Genomic DNA, 17,780 nt, shown 5'->3' with positions numbered 1-17,780 from the left:
TGATCAAATGACTCAAACTTTTTGCCAAATGAAAGGACTGCAGAATTATCTTGTTTTAAATTAGAGCCTCTTGTTATTTCTGCTCTATGCTTTCAGTGACTCCCTTCTAACAACATTTATAACATTTCAAATGAAGCTCAGTGCTATACTGTAATAAGAGTCCAGACTGTTGAGTGTTGCACAGAGCGTTTTTTGGTGCTGCTAAGTATCCCAGGCGTAGTTAGCTGTCACATGGCTGGTCAGCCATCTGCTTTAAGCACCTGTATTAAGGTGAGACAGAAAGACCACCAAGGAGTCCCAAACTCCCAGTCACTCATAAATCCTGCCTCTGTTAACAGAGCAGGTCACAGCACCAAATAAAACCAAGATTTAGACCTGACATGAAACAGCCGTGCTTGACGTGTGTTCTTCCTCAGTGTTTTATTCTCTTAGGGTTGGAATGGACAGATATTTTAGAGCTGAGATTTGTTTCTATAGAGATGATTTCTGATTATAGAGAACTTTTTGTATGTTGTTGAGTGCAATAAATAAAATCAGTGCAATAACAATCCATTTCTCTCTCCTTGCTAAGTTCTTTTAGGCAGAGTGCTGCTGTTTAGATCTAAGGAGTGAGGGGTGGGACAGGACAGGTGGACCAGTTCCAGTGTCTTTCCCTCATCAAAGGGATTGTATAGTCCACAAGACCCATCAGAGAGAACTGAGTGCCAACTCAATGAGCCACTAATAATCACACAGTGAGATGCTACACAGACACTCAATCCTTCCTTCTCTCTCCCCCTCTCTCCCTGGTTCTTTTCCAGAACTGCATAGCTGCTTCTCTAACAGAACCACAAGCAGAGTATGTCTCTCTTCCTCTCTCCTTCTCTCTGCTCTCCCACTAGGTCTCTCTTTCGCTGACTCCAGACCTGTCGTTTACTCATTAACCCCTCAGGAGTTGCAGTCAGCCTGTTAGCCTCTCAAAGCAAACACATCCCTCTGATAAGAGCCCAGAGAGAGGCTCATCCTGGCCTACCATATGCTACACACACAGCCACAGACTTACATACTGTGCACACATTCACACACTCACACTTACACATGGGCAGGCACGCGCACGCACGCACGCACGCACACACGTACGCATGATTATTTCATGACTGAAACCTCAGATTTATTTAGCTTAATTTGGGCCCACGGATGAGTGGCTGTGGGTAGACAAAGGAAATTGAAAATAACAAGTTAATTAAATTCTCCCTGTTATTAAAAAAGACTGTTTTACACCATGTCATGTGTAATATGGCATCATCCAATTTGTGGCAATTTTCTAAATTACTGTGTACAGTACTACTGTGCAAATATTTCACAGAGGCATTTCATATAATTATACAATCCAACAACAAGGAAGAAGGAAATGAGAATTAAACAACAGGGGGTGTATGATACATATTCAATTCAAGGAAAATATCTCACATTACTGAAATATCAATTATATGAAATATCATTTATATATTGTCTGTAGACTAATTTGTTTATATATATTTCCAGCTGCAGTAAATGAACTGCATTCATTTACTTAGAGATAGTAAAAGAGTAAATTATACCCAGTTGCACTTAGTGTGTGTAAGCAAGAAGACCCACAATATAAAGAACCATTCAGGTAAAAACATCCCATATTCCACTTTCTCCTTTCCAAATCTAAAAGGAAAATCATTACAATCAATAAAACGTGATCATGGCACAATAGAGACTAATCTCTCTCTTTCTGTCTCTCTCTCTCTCTCTCTCTCTCTCTCTCTCACACACACACACACACACACACACACCCAGGCTCCAAACAGTAGCATAAGTCATTCCATCTTCTTTGTCATAAGTATCCTGTGTCTCAGTTGTAGCACTGTAATATAACAGCCTATCCAAGCACACTTTAAGTCAGCATTGTTGCCCTCAACAGTAGGCAATGTTTGAATAATGATATATGGTTTAGATATGAAGTCCTGAAAGAAAAATAAATTACTTTTTGATCCCACACTTTAATTAACGCCTATATTGACAAGTGACTTGTGTTTATCTACATCTGTTCAATTAGACGAGTAGCGCAGGAAATAAGTTGAAGGGAATTCGGGGGGTGGCAACTCAATGCAGCTTCTTGAGTTTGTACAGTAGCCTCCCTGACACATTATTTACACGTGTTATGGCAAGAGCCTCTGGTTTCATTTGTTTCTGTCATCCCTTTTTTCTCTATGAGTACACGCCATGTCCCCTCCTTAGACAGGGCCAGGCCATATGAGGAGCAATAATTCATATGCATAATAAAAATCCCCACAAGAAGCAAGACCTGCGGACACTAATTTTGACCAAAAGAGACAACGGCGGCAATGTAGTTTCTCTCAACAGATAAACCATGGACACAATAACTTGACTTATACGGCCGCTTATATGTGATGATGGGGAAACCAGTTGTTTTATGGACATCATCAGAGTTGGTAAGTGTTAATGTTAAACAGTTGTTCAATTGTCAAGCATGGTTGGTCGTAATTATACAAACAGTTGCCGCTGATACGTGTCCTGAAACACAGTTTATTTTAGGATAATGATGAGGGATGAATTAGCGCGTACAGTTGAGCGGCAGATTTCTCACTAGGGATATTTTAGCGTACACAGGTGATGCAAAGCCTGCAATTTATATTTTACTCACTTCCAAAAAGTGGCTAGTCAAAATTATGTCATGGACTGGTAAACTAGTCTTAATATATTATATATAAACTAAATCTTAATTTCAATGTACTTTACCATCAGGAACAAGTGACAAATTCTTTCTTAGAATCTGCTCCTCTGCTCTAAAGCAGCAAACCCATCAAGTGTTATGAAAAAGAAACTTATCTTAGTTGCTGCATGTCACCTAGCGTGTGAGAGTCAACAAAAAGGCAGGACATCAAACACAGTGGGTAAACGAAGGGGTTTATATACTTAATGAGTTTCTCAGAATTGGCCTTACTGGAGATGATAATGTCACAGGCTGAGATTACTGTTATTATACTGTACCAGTGGACCATTTAACCAGTTTAACAATCACTAAATTATCTTAAATAATTATGAATGAAACTATATGACCTACAAAGCCATGGTTACTATCTTTCCCCAAATCATGCCTGTTCATCTGTTCACTTGTTCTGCAGTTGGTCCTGAGATGAATACTCAACACTGGAAGATCACAGATGTCAACTTTGCTTTAATTTCCTTTTGTGAAGAATGACTTTTGCCCCAGCACTTCCCTCAGTCTTGTTCTATGGAAGATGAACCACTCCTGTGTCTCCCCAATTACCAATCTGACAACAGATCCACTGGGGGGCCATGAGATATGGGAGGTGTTGGTGATTGTGCTCATCACAGGACCTCTGTCTCTGGTCACTGTCATTGGCAATCTACTGGTTCTGATCTCTTTCCGGGTGAACAGCCAACTGCGCACCGTCAGCAACTACTTTCTTTTGAGCCTGGCAGTGGCTGACCTGATCCTGGGGGCCATCTCTATGAACCTCTATGCTGTCAACATCATCATGGGCCGCTGGGCCCTGGGGGACCTGGCCTGTGACATCTGGCTGGCTGTGGACTATGTGGCCAGCAATGCATCTGTTATGAACCTGCTGGTCATCAGCTTTGACCGCTTCTACTCTGTCACGCGTCCCCTCACCTACCGGGCTAAGAGAACCACCCGTCGGGCGGCTGCAGTCATTGGCCTGGCCTGGGCTGTGTCCTTTATACTATGGGGTCCTGCCATCCTGTTCTGGCCATACGTGGTGGGCAGGGCCTCAGAGTCTGAGGGTGTCTGCTCTATCCCATTCCTGACTATACCTGCCCTCACATTCGGTACTGCCATAGCTGCCTTCTACCTCCCCGTCACAATCATGGTCATCCTGTACTGGAAGATCTACTGGGAGATCGAGAAACGTGCCAAGGATCTAGAGGGCCTGCTGGGGTCTGTGAGCAGTGGAGGGGCATCCCAGGGGTCTGGAGGACCGCCAGTCTACTCTAGCAGCACCAAGAGTAGTGTCAGCAGGGATCAGAGCAGTGACGGATCACAGAGCTGCTTCCCTGTAAGAGAGAAGGAGCCTAAACTGAGCAGAGGGAGGAGAACAGCAACACTCTCATTGTCATCCACCAGGGGGAGCTACAAGGAGGGCTGCAGGAACAGCAGCTGGAAAATGGATGAGGAGGAGGCTACAGTCTCTGTCTCCTCAGAGGAGGAAGTGACGGAACAGATGCAGCAGGAGGCCAGCACTATGGTAAGCCCCACATCCATGATCCGACTTAAAGACATCCCAGAAAGGGACTCAGTAGGAGCCCACAAAGCACATACTTCCAGGGTAGAGGACTGTGCAGCTAGCCCAAAAGGCAGGCAGTCCTCCCAAAGGGGCTCCACGTCTTCTGACTCCAGGCGCCACAAGCAGCCCAAATCCAAGCGGAGGAGGAACATGATCATCAGAGAGAAGAAGGCAGCCAGGACCCTGAGTGCTATCCTGCTGGCTTTCATCCTCACCTGGACACCTTACAACATCATGGTGCTGGTGTCCATCTCCTACTGTGTGCCTGAGAAGCTGTGGCAGCTGGGCTACTGGCTCTGCTACATTAACAGCACTGTCAACCCTGTCTGTTATGCCCTCTGCAATGAGCACTTCAGAGTCACCTTCAAGACTCTGCTGCTCTGTCGGTTAGGCCAAAAGAGCTGGGGTAGGACTCAACGCGGCAATCAGACGTCCTTCCGGACACACAAGACCAGCAGCAGTGTCTGAACTGTCTCACATGCATCCAGGCACTTGCAACACTCAAGACTGTAGATATGGTGTAGTTTGTTCGCCGGTCTTGACTTTTCTCCAGCAGTGAAGGCCAGAGGAAATGGCTTTTGTTTATAGAAACTGTAGTGTTCAGAATTTGTCCATGTACCTTACTGTCATATCTGAACAGCATTAAGTACAGGTCTTGTATACAGTAAAAATATCATGGCTTCACTGGCACTATAATTCCATCACTGATATGATCAGTGCCTCATAGATCCTGAACACAAACTGTAAATAGTGAAAAAAGGATACACCCACCAAGTACGGTCAGTGGCAAATATTTTATTTTCCTGGAAAAAAAGACAAAACCTTGTACCATAAAGGAAACATTTTATCACAATCCAAGTAAAGTCCAAAAATGTTTGACATTAACTGAGTAAATGCCATTGATGAATATGAAAAAATTAATTAACAACCAAAACAGTAATAATCCAATGGCCACTGTCTCTAAATAAACCTTTTTTTTTTCTTAATGAAATGAGAAAGAAAACCAAGTTACACTTGTTTAATGCTTCAGTATTTGTTAGTTGGCTATTGATATAACATGATAGTATAGCTAAATTATATTACACAACTTCCCAACACCTTGACCAACCCAAAGCTGAGTACACCATCAATACACATGTGAGCCTGAGGGCACACACATTTACATGCACTTGGTTGACTGTCTATAGAGAATGCAGCTAAACTAGACACTTTAGCTTCAATTACCGTTTTGTCTTTTCTCAATGTCTATCAAATGTCTCCTCTTTCCTTCAAATACTGTCACTAGTTGAGGTAAAATAATTGCAAAACATCCATGCCATCTGTGAAGAGGATAGGGCCCAGCTTGTGCATACGTATGTTAAACTGAGAGCAGAAACAGAAAATGGGAAAACAGTTCAGATATCCCTCATTATCATTCTTTGCAGTAAAATACATCTGTGACAATTAATTTTTCCTCCAAGGAAAATATTACAGTATAGCATCCACATGTACAGACATCAATCTGCAGTTTGTGGGGATACCTCAGTCTGACCAGACTCTCTGATGGCTCCCCACCACCCCAATAATCTCACATCTAACCCCATCAACTCTGGCTTTGCTCACCACTGCCCCCCTTTGGCTGTGACTGGAAGGGGATAATACAATTTAGTCTGCAGGGCTTTGGATATAATCAAACTGAACATGAGTGAGTTTCCAGAAATAACTTAATCATCTTATGTTCATTGTATGCAATGGATGTAAAGATGAGCTTAGTGCTACAAAGCCTTCTGGAAACTCACCCCAGACTTAACAACCAACTGCTAGGGAATAGAAGCTTAGTGCAGGGGCTCAGTGAAGGGGAGTGGGGAGAGGGTCTGGGTAACACAATATCTTGTGTTTGGTGGTTGTCTATATCTCCCAAACACACAGGAAGTCAAAGGATACATCATTGATATACAGTACAGTAATGATATATCACATCATTTTATTTTATATTGTAGCAAAAAGTGTTCCAGGTCAGGAACTTGAGGGACAGCCACTGAGCTCAGGGGAGAGTATGAAAAATGTGGTAACTATGGTCAAAGATGGTGGGCACAGGGAGGGACTGGACACTCTTCAAATACACTGAAATTCACCTCAGTCACACCACTCTCTTTCCTCCGCAGCAACAAACTCCAAATCCTAAATCCTTATACAAATTAAATGGGAAATAGAAATGGGTCTCTCAGGCTTTTCCAGCTCTCTCAGGGTTGCAACGTCATAATCTGTAGTTATGGATTATCCCTTCATAATGAAGATGAGCACTAATCAAAGACCATTACATAACCAACCTCATTCCAACTTTTAAATAATTCACACCTTTATACACTCACCGACCACTTTATTAGGAACACTATACTAATACTGGGTAGGGCCTCCCTTTGCTCTCAAAACAGCCTCAATTCTTCGTGGCATTGATTCCACAAGATGCTGGAAACATTCCTTTAAGATCCTGGTCTATGATAACATGACTGCATCATGTAATTCCTGCAGATTTTTCAGGTGCACTTTCAAGCTGTGAATCTCCCGTTCTACCACATCCCAAAGGTGTTCTATTGGATTCAGATCCGGTGACTGGGAAGACCACTGAAGAACACTGAACTCATTGTCATGTTCATGAAACCAGTTTGAGACGACTTTTGCTTTGTGACATGGTGCATTATCATGCTGGAAGTAGCCATTAGAAGATGGGTAAATTGTGGCCATGAAGGGATGGACATGGTCAGCAACAATACTCAAATAGGCTGTGGCATTCAAGCGATGATTGATTGGTATTAATGCGCCCAAAGTGTGCCAAGAAAACATTTCCCACACCATTACACCACCTCCACCATGAGAAGGTGTACAGGTGTTCCTAATAAAGTGCTCAGTGAGTGTATATGCTATACAAATATATAAATATACAAAACGTTAAACATTTTCTTACAACTGTATGAACAAGCACTGGCATGCTCATTGATTTCAACTATTTCTCTCCTCTACTTGCAAAACTAATATTTTCTATAGGATAAAACGCAGGAGCGAGTGTGTGTGTGTGTGTGTGTGTGTGTGTGCTTGTGCATGTACTGTATGCCTGTCAGACTGCATGTATGGTGTTTTGGCTGCCAACTGCTGTTTGTGGGTTTCAAACAGGAATCGTTTGAGTTGGGTATATCGACAAATAGTTGAAAACAAAAGCCTATGGGTCATTTGAGCTTGGAACTGTGTAACAGTCATATAAGAACCAAACCAAGGCCTTTTTTAGTGGGGGTTTGGTATTGTGTCCTTCCCTTTTCCCAAGTCCTTGACTGATCCATCCCACCCCTTCCTCTCTGTTGACTGGATGAGGTGGGAGGGTGGGCGTCTTTCCTGAGGGAGATCTTTACTGCAGAGGGACGGTTGCGTGTATGTGAGGGTGGGGGCCATCATGACGGAGGGGCATTCTGGTTCTGGTATATGGACGCCTTGTCTTTCAAAAGGTCCAGACACAAGTGACAGCTCCAGCTCCCTGTATAAAGGTAGCGACAAACATTGTAGTTAATGAAACACACACGTCTGTAGTTCTGTTAGTGCTGTAAATGTCCTCTTTCGTTCATGATTTCACCTTAGGTAGTTAGCTCAGAGTAGGTCACTGGTGCTAAGGGTAGAGGCAGTTTTTTGCTGTAACGGAGGGTTTGCACTGACTAAGCATTTCAACACCAACTGCTGAAAGCGATGATTCATCAGAAAAAAATCCAGTCGTGCGAGCGTTGTCTGGCTACGCTGAGAGCTTTACATGGACACTCTGCCCTGCCAATTGTACTCCAGAGATAAAACTAAGGGAAAGAATCTCTTCAGAGATAAAATCTAAACACACGTCATCAAAATCTCAACAGCTGTTGACTCAAGCCACATTATTATTATTAGCCAGGCAAGTGACTCAGTGTCTTGACAAAACAGTACATTTCAGAGAGAACATCATGGAACAGACACGTCATGCAATAGACACATCACACAGTCTTACCTTCTGGAGGTTCAGCCATAGGAGGGCTGAGACAGTACATGTGATAGCCCCTATCACAGTCGTCACAAAACAGAAGCTTGTCCTGGAGAAATGGGAAACAGGTGTGTTACAAAAAAGCAGTCGAAAGAGTTCTTTCCACAGTCCTTTAAAATAACTCAATGTCATCTCCAGAAAGAAACCAACACCTTTACCATCGTCAGGCATTCATAAACAAACCAGGGAAAACATGTTGAATTCAATGAGTGAAGCAGGTGGCTGAGGTGTAGATCTGATTGTGCACCCTGAAGGTTATTAACTCACATCGTTCTCCGAGGTGCCACAGATGTTGCAGCACTTGCACTCGATGCACTGCCAGCGGTAGGTCTTCACTGCAGCCATCATCACCGGGGTGAACTGCAGGCATGAGGGGTGGCCTGGGTTGGAGAGAGATAATGGGCTCACAGGAAAAAGCCTGCCTGACAGGGTCAGTACCACTGCACTTTGTTGACACTGTTGACTAACGTCACCCAAGCAAATTTGTGTTCAATACTCATGTCTCAAACAAACGCATACACGACATACGCGGCATGCTCACAAACACAAATACGTTGCCTCCAATTCTTAGGGAGGGGGGGGGGGGGGGGGAGCTACCTGAGCGTCCACAATCTGAGCACGACACCAGTTCCTCTGACTGGCCAGTCTTATGGTTGGTTTTGGAGTCTCCCAGGCAGAAGTCACAGTACTTGTTGGGCAGGGCCAGTCCATCTGGGCCTTTCTTTGGTGCTGGAAAAGAGAGGGAGAGGGAGATAGAGACAGCGGGAAAGAAACAATGGGCTGCATAAATGACCCGTAATGAGTATTGAGGTGCAACCGTACTGTTTTACAAGAGTCATGCGTAAGGTGACATATTGACACCAGGGTCCAGATGCACATTAGATGTACATTCTAACCTGATCCGTCACTTACTCTTGGGCTCCTCAGGCTGGGGTGGTGTGGGGGTGTGGACCTCCGCCTCCTCCTTGTCATCTCCCTCCTCCTCTGCGAGGTGGGAGTGGGCGTAGTGGTAACTCAGGCCCGGACGGTTCTTGTAGCGCTTCCCACAGACTGCCAAAGAAACGGTGAAAAACAACACGTGTGAAACTAAATATATGTGAACCATAGAGTACCATAGAGCCTTCATGTTACTGTTATTTCCTCCAGAAAAATGTAATCACCCAGATCCAACCTTACTGATAATAAGAGGCTTTGCTGATACCGATATATACTATATGCACTTATGTCCTCATGCCTGTACTACACAAATGTCCTACTTTTTGGTCTACTGGAATATCTACAGTCTAACAAAAAAAATCCTTATATCTAAATTCCTTTTTCTTAAAAAAACTAAACTAAAATAAGTCAATGTAATGAACAGCTGGAGGCAAGAGATCTTCTGTGGTCCTGAGTGACCATTGTGCGCTTCCAGTCCATTTCAACAGACAGCTGCAGTGGTAGGCTAGATCATTCTTTCCAAGTATCCTGATTGTCTTGGACTCTGGTATGTTTCAGCAGACATAATCACTGTATCTGTTGTATTCAACTTCAACATTAACAAAAGAGTCTGCATTCTCAAACAGACAAAAACTGTTCAGCAAAACGTGTGAGTGTAGGAGAATTGTGATGCTTTAGAAGTGGTATGGTACAGTAAATTCAGACTAATACGCTGGGTTTTAAATAGCTGTATGTGTGGTGTGATCGTCCAAGGCAAGCCATGGAGAAGCACAAAGATGTCAGTGTTTAGTCCTGGCCTCAGGGCGCGTGTATGAGGTCTACCATAAGATGAGACACAGCAGCAGCAGCCGTTGATGAAACACTTCCTCCCTCTCTCACTCCCTCCCACGCTCATCCCTCACCCAAGCAGAGACCAACACATTCACCCATTGCAACATGCACTCCCATCCTGTTTCTACAGCTGATACTGTACAGTCAGGGACTAAACCACTCTCAGTCAGTCCCCTGCCCCGGTTATAACCTCCTCATGAGTCAGACTGCCAGTCAAAGGCCATTGTTCATGCAGCAGCCAGGTTAGCATTTTGGACAGGTATTGCTCCTCATAGCCTGTACCCTCTACAGGCATCGCATTAGGTACCCATAACAGTAGTACACAGCCCAAACTTCAAGCTGGTTCAAAGCAAAAGCAGAGGAACTATTTCACTCTAAAGTAACAGGGGAGGGTGACGAGACAGGACAGGATGCAGATGAGTTGAAGAAAAAAATAAAAGGAAGCCAAGAAATGCAAATGAGAATGCAGTAAGATGGAAAAAACTAAATCAAGACACAAGACACAAAGCCAGATTATAACACGGAGGGAAAAACATTGGCTGTAGTTAATGTCAGGCTGTAATACTAAGCCCAGATATGTCGGAATAACAATAAATACTGGCTAGGCCTTTAGGCTACATACGTTGTTAGGGAGATAATAACCCATTGTTATGCTTTTCTCTGACAAACAAATGTTCAAAACCAAATTGCAGTGGCCTAATTTGCACTAGCAAGCAAAGTTACAGTACTCTGCGCTAACAAACCTAAATGTAGGCATATTTCTTTCTACTAAAATACTATTCTAAGGGTATACCAGTAATGCAAGGTGAGTCTAGACACTCTCACTATACAAACATGGACATGCAATTTTACCAAGCATGAATTAAAAAACACAGGTCATTCTAGCCTACTGTGAGGTGGAAATCAAGCACAAGGAATGTCTCCACATCACACCTTTACAATTCGCCTTGAGCATTTACATCTAGAATCGATTAGGTATCATCTTGACAGCCATAAAACACATTCAGAGGATGGGGTGGAGGCAGCTACCTTTAACCTATGAGCTCTACTAACCTGAAAGCAAGTTAACACACACTCACACGGTGAACATAACAGGCAGCGAGCAGATTGGAGACAAAAGGCAGGGGCAGTTTGGAGTAAAAAAAAATGAGAGAGAAATATACCTCGTTCAGAAGGTTTTGAAATATGCTTTTGTTTGATAGTGTCTGAAAGAGAGAAAAAAGAGAAAGAGGAGAGAGAGCATAGACAGAGACTCAGGGCTCCAATTTGCTTCCGCTAAAGAGCGCTGTGCAACACTAACTTTAAGTGGGCATGGCTGCGAGACGGTCATTTCGTTCAGCGGTTAGCTTAGAAGTGGAGGGCAGGCAATGAGTGGGTGGGGACAACTGAATATGACACAGATTTCACTGCGAATGTTGGAAGGTATAATCGTTTTTGACAAATAAAATGACCATACTATCGGTTGTAGGCCGATGGTAACCACAAGATGAAGTGTCTATGATATCATAATCTAAGGACCCAACAAGTCTACTGTGGTGTGCCAAATAAACCTGCTGTGCGTCTCCAAACGCTGTAACGGTTTAATGAACCTGTTGCTACTTTTCTCATGTTTTCATCATTTGCATGAGCTAAATAAACAGGCTATTCTCTTTTATCTCTCGCAACCAGCAATCATCACCATAATTACCTGCCACTTCAGTGTAGTCTTACAGTTGCCTACATGCATGTATTTATATCATTTCAAACCTTTTTGTTTCATCTCTGTAAACACTGTTAGGACTGTGTGGGTTTAATGTTGCGCAGCGCTCTTTAGCAAAAGCAAATTGGAGCCCTCAGAGAAGTCCCCTCATAGACTGACAGAGACAACTGTCAACAATGTCACATCTGGCAGTTTCAGCTGTAAGTCAAGACAGTTTTAATAGTGAACAAAACCAACAGTTAGCAGCCATTTGAAAGCACCCAAGAGGCCGAAGACAGATGTTCCTGCCCATATATCGGACTTGATATCTGAACTTAGTGGTTGAGAATATCAGTATGAAACCTCATTCATAAATGTTGTGAGACAGAGTGAGGATTTGTGCCACGGTGAGGGTTGTGTTATCCTCACAACAAAAAATGTGGGTTCAAATTGTACATTCAGTGTGTTTATCTTTGTATTGTCCATTTAGTTCTCACCAATCATCAGCTTTTACGTGCTTGTTGCAAATGTATAGGATTGTTGTCTTGCTAATGCATCTCACGTTGGCCTCTATCTAGCCAGACATACAGAAAGACAGAGAGAACAGAAAGCCTGATAGTAGATAGAGCTGACACATTCAAGGGTGTTGAGTCAAGACTTTGCTTGATTATTTCCCAGCGTGAGTTCCAAGTGTATAGAGAAATGGTTTTGTAGGCCACAGACAGACCCCCTTTTACGAAGCCCAGCCCCTAGCTCCAGCTCAACCTCCTGCCGAAACTCACTGTCACAGCCATACGGCTTGTCCCTGTCCTCCTGTGCAGCCGTTGCAGCATCCAGTTTCTTCCGAGCGCTGCTCACTCCTCGACCCTGGGAACAAACACATCATACTAATGGTGTAATGTAGTGCTCCTTTGAAAATATGAACCACCTACTTAGATTTGTGTAGAGCTCCCTATTCGGCGGATTCTGAGACTCAGAATCTCGGATAGCAGTTTCCCATTTACAACGAACACTTGAATGTAGAATAATCCTGAACTCACAAACTTCATCGACACAAAATGACAGATGACCTGCCCATAACACTACCACAATTGTACCAACGTTCACTCAATTCCAAATAGCCTCTCACCTTCCCCTTTCCTTTGCCTCTTCTTTTAGGCGTGTCCTCCTCATAGTCTTCATCATCCATGTCATCCAGAAAGTCCTCTGGCTCCAGGATCCTCTGTGGATAGAGGAGAGGGAGTTGTGAGGACTGGAAATACCAATGCATACCAGTGAGACCTCCCTGTTGTAAGGTTCATACCTGTCAAACTGTTTAAAGCTACCAAATCTATTATGCTGAAATAAAGTTTGTTGAGAAAGAAACACAAAATGGCTGCTGTTACCTTTCTGATGCGGGCAGAAGGGTTGATTACCCCACTAGTATAGTCTGCCAGGGTAGGCTCCTCCTCAGGACCTCGGAGCTCTGGAGGACCCCGCTTGTCCAGGGGTTCACCCTTCAGCAGGGCCTCTAGACTGCTGCCATCAGAAGATGCCAGGGCATCCTTCTTCAACCCCAGGTCCAGCTCTAAAAAATCAAACACAACACAAATTGTGGAGTGCAACCAGAAAACACGCACATACAATAGGAGGTGTGCACTTCAACAGTGTGGAGATGTTGTTGGGCTGAGCTGTACCTGACTTAGGGGGGGGGAATGCAAGTCTGGGGTCCTCTGGAGGGTGAGCTCGTCGTTTCTTCCTCCATCTGCGGGATGGGTATGTGTACAGCTGTCCTGGGGCCATCCCTGAGAAAGCACAGTGTGAGAGAGCACTGACTCACAAACCAAAAAAAGGTGATTTCTGACTTAGTTCCACTCTAAATACATACAGTAGGCATTAACTTGACACACACTAACTCCTAAGAATGACTTGGATAAGTTCACTTTCAAACAATGCTGTTATATTAGTGCTTGAATTACTGGGCTCACTGTTGTTGATGAGACACTACTTGAGTATGTGACAGTCGTTTTAGAAGTGAATAAGACGTCTGTGACTGTGTGTTTCTAACCTGGTCCCCTGTGTCTCTTCTCCATCCAGATGTAGCAGTTGCTCTGAGCCACGCCAGTCTGAGAGTCCAGGAAGGGCATTCGGACACTCCTCTCGGCACACAGCCGGGCGTTGTAATTATGGCACTGCTCCATGGCATCTCTGTAATACTGCTCTCCCAGCCTGCACCACACACACAGTCAGAGGAGCAGCCAGGGACAAGTTAACACAATGAAGCAAACATTGTATAAGGGCTTCATAAAAATAACACATTAACAATGTGCCTAATGACACCTCGAGCATGGGGCATGTGGTCCAACCATCTCCTTAAGCCAAATCATGCTGTCTGAATTCTACCGCTCTACTAACTTGCTGTGAAAAGGGATATTGGTAAAACATAAAAACAGCCTCAGCTAAAAAAAATAAAACTCATTTTGTGCTGGCACCTCAAAGCAGCAGGCATGGGCTCAGTCACTGGTGAGAATGTGTCAGCAGGTGCTCTTTTGTTGGCGTGGCAACAGCAGTTTGCCTGGTAGAGAGTGCAGCCTTTGGTCTTCTGGCTCATGTATTCCAAAAGGAATCAGCTTCAGTAGTCTAGGCCTAATACCAATGTTTTACTACCTTTAGAGCTTTGATCTGTTCCCACACTGACAGAGACAATGTGTTGGCCAAATAATAATTGCGATAAAGAATAAATAAAGAGGGGATGTGTGCCTATACAAATAATTGGAATTGTTTATTTACTTTGTATGTTTGTTTGCATGTCAAGAAAATGTTGATAAATGCTTTGTATCTTGATCTTCGTCCCAGGGCAACCACATCTGATTCATATTACTGCACTCATTTAGCAAAAGATATTTTTAAAACTGCCCCAATGACATAGCTAGCTGTGCTGTACGCAGTGGTATGCTGGGGGGGCAGCATCAAGGAAGGTGACACCAAGCTGGTTCTGTCCTCGGTGTCACCCTGGACACTGTGGAGGAGATGGCCAATAGGAGGGTGAGGACCAAACTCCTGGCCATCATGGACAATCCCTCCCATCCCCTAGAAGACACTGTGACAGAGCAGAGAAGCTCCTTTAGCAACAGATTACTACAACCACGTTGCACTAAGAAGCACTTTAGGAGATCTTTTCTGTCTGCCGCAATAAGACTGTACAACTCCTCCTCCGGCTGGCTTGATCGGGGTGATCTGAGTCAGGCTGGGGGATGTTAAATCATACTGGACTGTTCTTACTGTGTATAATGTTTCAATATCTATTTTATTTTTTATTCTATTGTCACTTTATTTTTTTGTTGTTGTTTGTGATGTGAGCTGCTGTAACGCCTTAATTTCCCCTCAGGGATCAATAAAGTACCTATCTATCTATCTATCTATCTATCTATCTATCTATCTAGCTGTTGACTAACCCAATGTAGTGACCCATGATATTCCTGTAGGAATGTTGGATCAAATGTGCATCCAACATTGGCAACATATCTACCCATTGTCATATGTTAGGAAAGCCAAATCTCGTAAATGTAGGTGCATTCAGCAATATTTATGAAATATACCTTTTGATTTTCAAGGACATGAATATATGACTGATACCGTGGTGACATTACTAAACTGTTTTACTTTATCATAACCAAAACACTAGATGGACTACGTAGACAAATGTTATCTTCAAAACAAGTTTTGAAAATGTAATGCTGTTCTCATGGAATGGCAACATGATAACAGATAGCTAGCTACACTGTATATAAATTAAGTGGTGTCTCTGCATGTGAAAATTGCATTATTGGAGGCATTTGCTTATTTCAATTTTGTTGGATGGCCCACTAGTCATATCATCAAGCAACCAAGGTTGCAACGAGCAAGGTAGCTAGACTTGCTCACTGAATATCTGCAAGGGCATCCCAGTGTCTCACTAGCTAAACTCTATCGATGATCACTAACGTAAATCAAATCCCACGGGGAGTTTCAAAACACAGACTAGCTAATCAGCTACATAGCTAGCTAGCTGGCTTGTTATAACGCGCAACAACCACGATGACAGTTCTCCCTGACAGTGTGTGGCGACCGACAGAAACATTTTCAGGACGATGAGTAGATAACCAGATCATCCATTATTTTCGATGAAATTGTTACGGACTTGCTACCATAGTACCGGATAGCTAACCTGCTGACACTGACCAAGCAACTCCGACTCGATAGCGGTGACACTGACAGCTACGTTAACTTAGCTTCATAGATAAAAAGCTACGTTACTCGTTTACTTTGCTGAATGTCTTTGCCATTTCACTACCAAATACATTAACCAGTTATCATTGACCTTAGCACTATTACATACATTCGCATTGACTGGAGAAAAAGAAAACCACTTACAGTTTGACAACATTCTCAACTACAGCCGCCATCTCGGTTCGCCCACTAACTCACTAGTCTAATTTGCGCATGCGCAGGGCCAAGTGGCGTCCAAGAAGTGATCATCCCAGTAGTTGAAACTCTCTGGGCAACATTAGTTCAACTAACACGATACTGTAACTGCTCTCAAAATACATAGATCTAAAATCTCTCTGGCCGAACTTGTACTACCAATGACTCTATGTTTTAGATTATCTCTGTTTTCTCTCTTCATGTAATATGTGTATAATCATTTTACTGTTATAGTCGTGTTCAAGTTATTTTCATCAGTCAGGTCTGTTGTATTTCCTCTGTCATCAGGGAAGCAGAGATGTGTGTATGTAGGCTATTTGCACATGCAACTACCAGCCACTAGAGAGAAGCAAACCTCTACACATCAAGGCCTATGAGGTAACCTCCCGGTTTAAAACACTTTTGTATGGTGTTGCTTCTTCTGTCTTGAACAATCAAATACATAACTCAATACTTGTCTATTTTTATTTTAACTTCCTCTTCTTCCCGAATAAACAAATAAACCAGATATGATGGTTATTACTACTAGATGTCACCTAATTACTAGTTTGCCTAGTGATTGCTTGAATATAAAACCACAATGGCCGTCTCTGAATGTTCGTACTGCCTGTACATCTGTAACTCTTATGTTGTTCATGGTAATTGGTTCAATTTCGCTACTGCCCGCCTTCCTGTCTGCTCCATTGAACTGTGGGACTAAAATTGGAAAACGCCGACTAAATAGGTTGCAGTTTGAGACGCGGTCAATGTGTGTAGATCATTGGTGGAGCCACGGTGTGGCTGTTAACATAGTTAGTTCTTTATTAATTGTTGTGTGCACTAACTTCTGGTGATGAAATGCAAAAATTCCAGCAGATGGCGATGTCAACACGTATAAAAAGGAGCAAAGCTCTGGCACATTATTACTGTAACTAATTTTTTTCCTGGTCAGGTCACGTGGACAGGAAAAAACTCGCAATAACTTATGACATAACAACCTCTCTAATCATAACATTCATTAATAAATCAACACATATCAACCTTCCTGGACACTATCTACTTTTAGCTCTGTTCCACGTTTCATTTTCAGATCTTTTCCAGAGAGCAAAGTTTGAGGGGGAGAGCATGACCTCAGCCCACTTAACCTCCCTTACCGAGGTTTAGGGAGAGAAATGGGCAAGCCTTTCCTCACTGTGCCCTAATATGTGCCACTCCAGGCTTAGAGACATGGCTGGTAACTAAGACTGCCTCTAATGTACCAACTCAGGCAGTGAGGGAGACCAGGAAACAAAACAACAATTGTTTGGTTGTGAAACTTACCAGTGGTCCCCTTTAAATTCTCATTAGTTTTGTTTGGGTTTGTTTTGGTATTGAGTTATATAATATCAAAGCCATTAGAAACATTCCATTTACAGCATGAGTTTTTTTAGTATGATTAATTCAGAGAAGAATAAACTTTGTGGAGCAAGAATTGTCACAAAGAAATGTTGGAGGTCACCAAAGATATCTCCAGGCATGTTCTTGGTGATGCTTAGCTTTGTGTAAACATGGGCACAACACAATTTTTTTTTTTTTTACTGGC

General features: G+C 43.1%; 2 protein-coding genes across 2 annotated transcripts; one reads left to right on the top strand and one right to left on the bottom strand.

Annotated features, from left to right (window-relative positions):
• Window positions 1-3,272: 3,272 nt before the first annotated feature.
• chrm1b (cholinergic receptor, muscarinic 1b) lies at window positions 3,273-4,766 on the top strand (the record flags this gene model as incomplete). Its single annotated transcript, XM_083665220.1, has 1 exon — window positions 3,273-4,766. One exon carries the CDS (start codon window positions 3,273-3,275, stop codon window positions 4,764-4,766), a length of 1,494 nt encoding a protein of 497 aa, XP_083521346.1.
• A 317-nt stretch (window positions 4,767-5,083) lies between these two features.
• dpf2 (double PHD fingers 2) lies at window positions 5,084-16,205 on the bottom strand. The gene is made up of 11 exons (XM_083687212.1): window positions 16,169-16,205; window positions 13,824-13,984; window positions 13,453-13,560; window positions 13,162-13,343; window positions 12,906-12,998; window positions 12,559-12,643; window positions 9,244-9,381; window positions 8,929-9,060; window positions 8,599-8,711; window positions 8,299-8,380; window positions 5,084-7,803 (listed from the first exon to the last, which is right to left on the bottom strand). The coding sequence occupies exons 1-11, from the start codon at window positions 16,198-16,200 to the stop codon at window positions 7,721-7,723; spliced, it is 1,209 nt and encodes a 402-aa protein (XP_083543338.1). The 5' UTR covers window positions 16,201-16,205; the 3' UTR covers window positions 5,084-7,720.
• Window positions 16,206-17,780: the final 1,575 nt, after the last annotated feature.

Source organism: Argentina silus, assembly GCF_951799395.1.
Source record: "Argentina silus genome assembly, chromosome: 2".
NCBI classification, from domain to species: domain Eukaryota; kingdom Metazoa; phylum Chordata; class Actinopteri; order Argentiniformes; family Argentinidae; genus Argentina; species Argentina silus.
Note: the sequence above shows the minus strand (reverse complement) of the source record. Positions and strands in the feature narration are given on the sequence as shown.

Bases quoted from the DNA above. Each gene is read 5' to 3' on its own strand.
- dpf2 (XM_083687212.1), bottom strand. From the start codon at position 16,200: ATGGCGGCTGTAGTTGAGAATGTTGTCAAACT. The intron at 12,644-12,905 runs GTGAGAGGCTAT...GTTTGTTCCCAG, and splicing joins GAGGCAAAGGAAAGGGGAAG to GGTCGAGGAGTGAGCAGCGC. The intron at 9,061-9,243 runs GTAAGTGACGGA...TCTCTTTTCCAG, and splicing joins CCAGCCTGAGGAGCCCAAGA to CACCAAAGAAAGGCCCAGAT.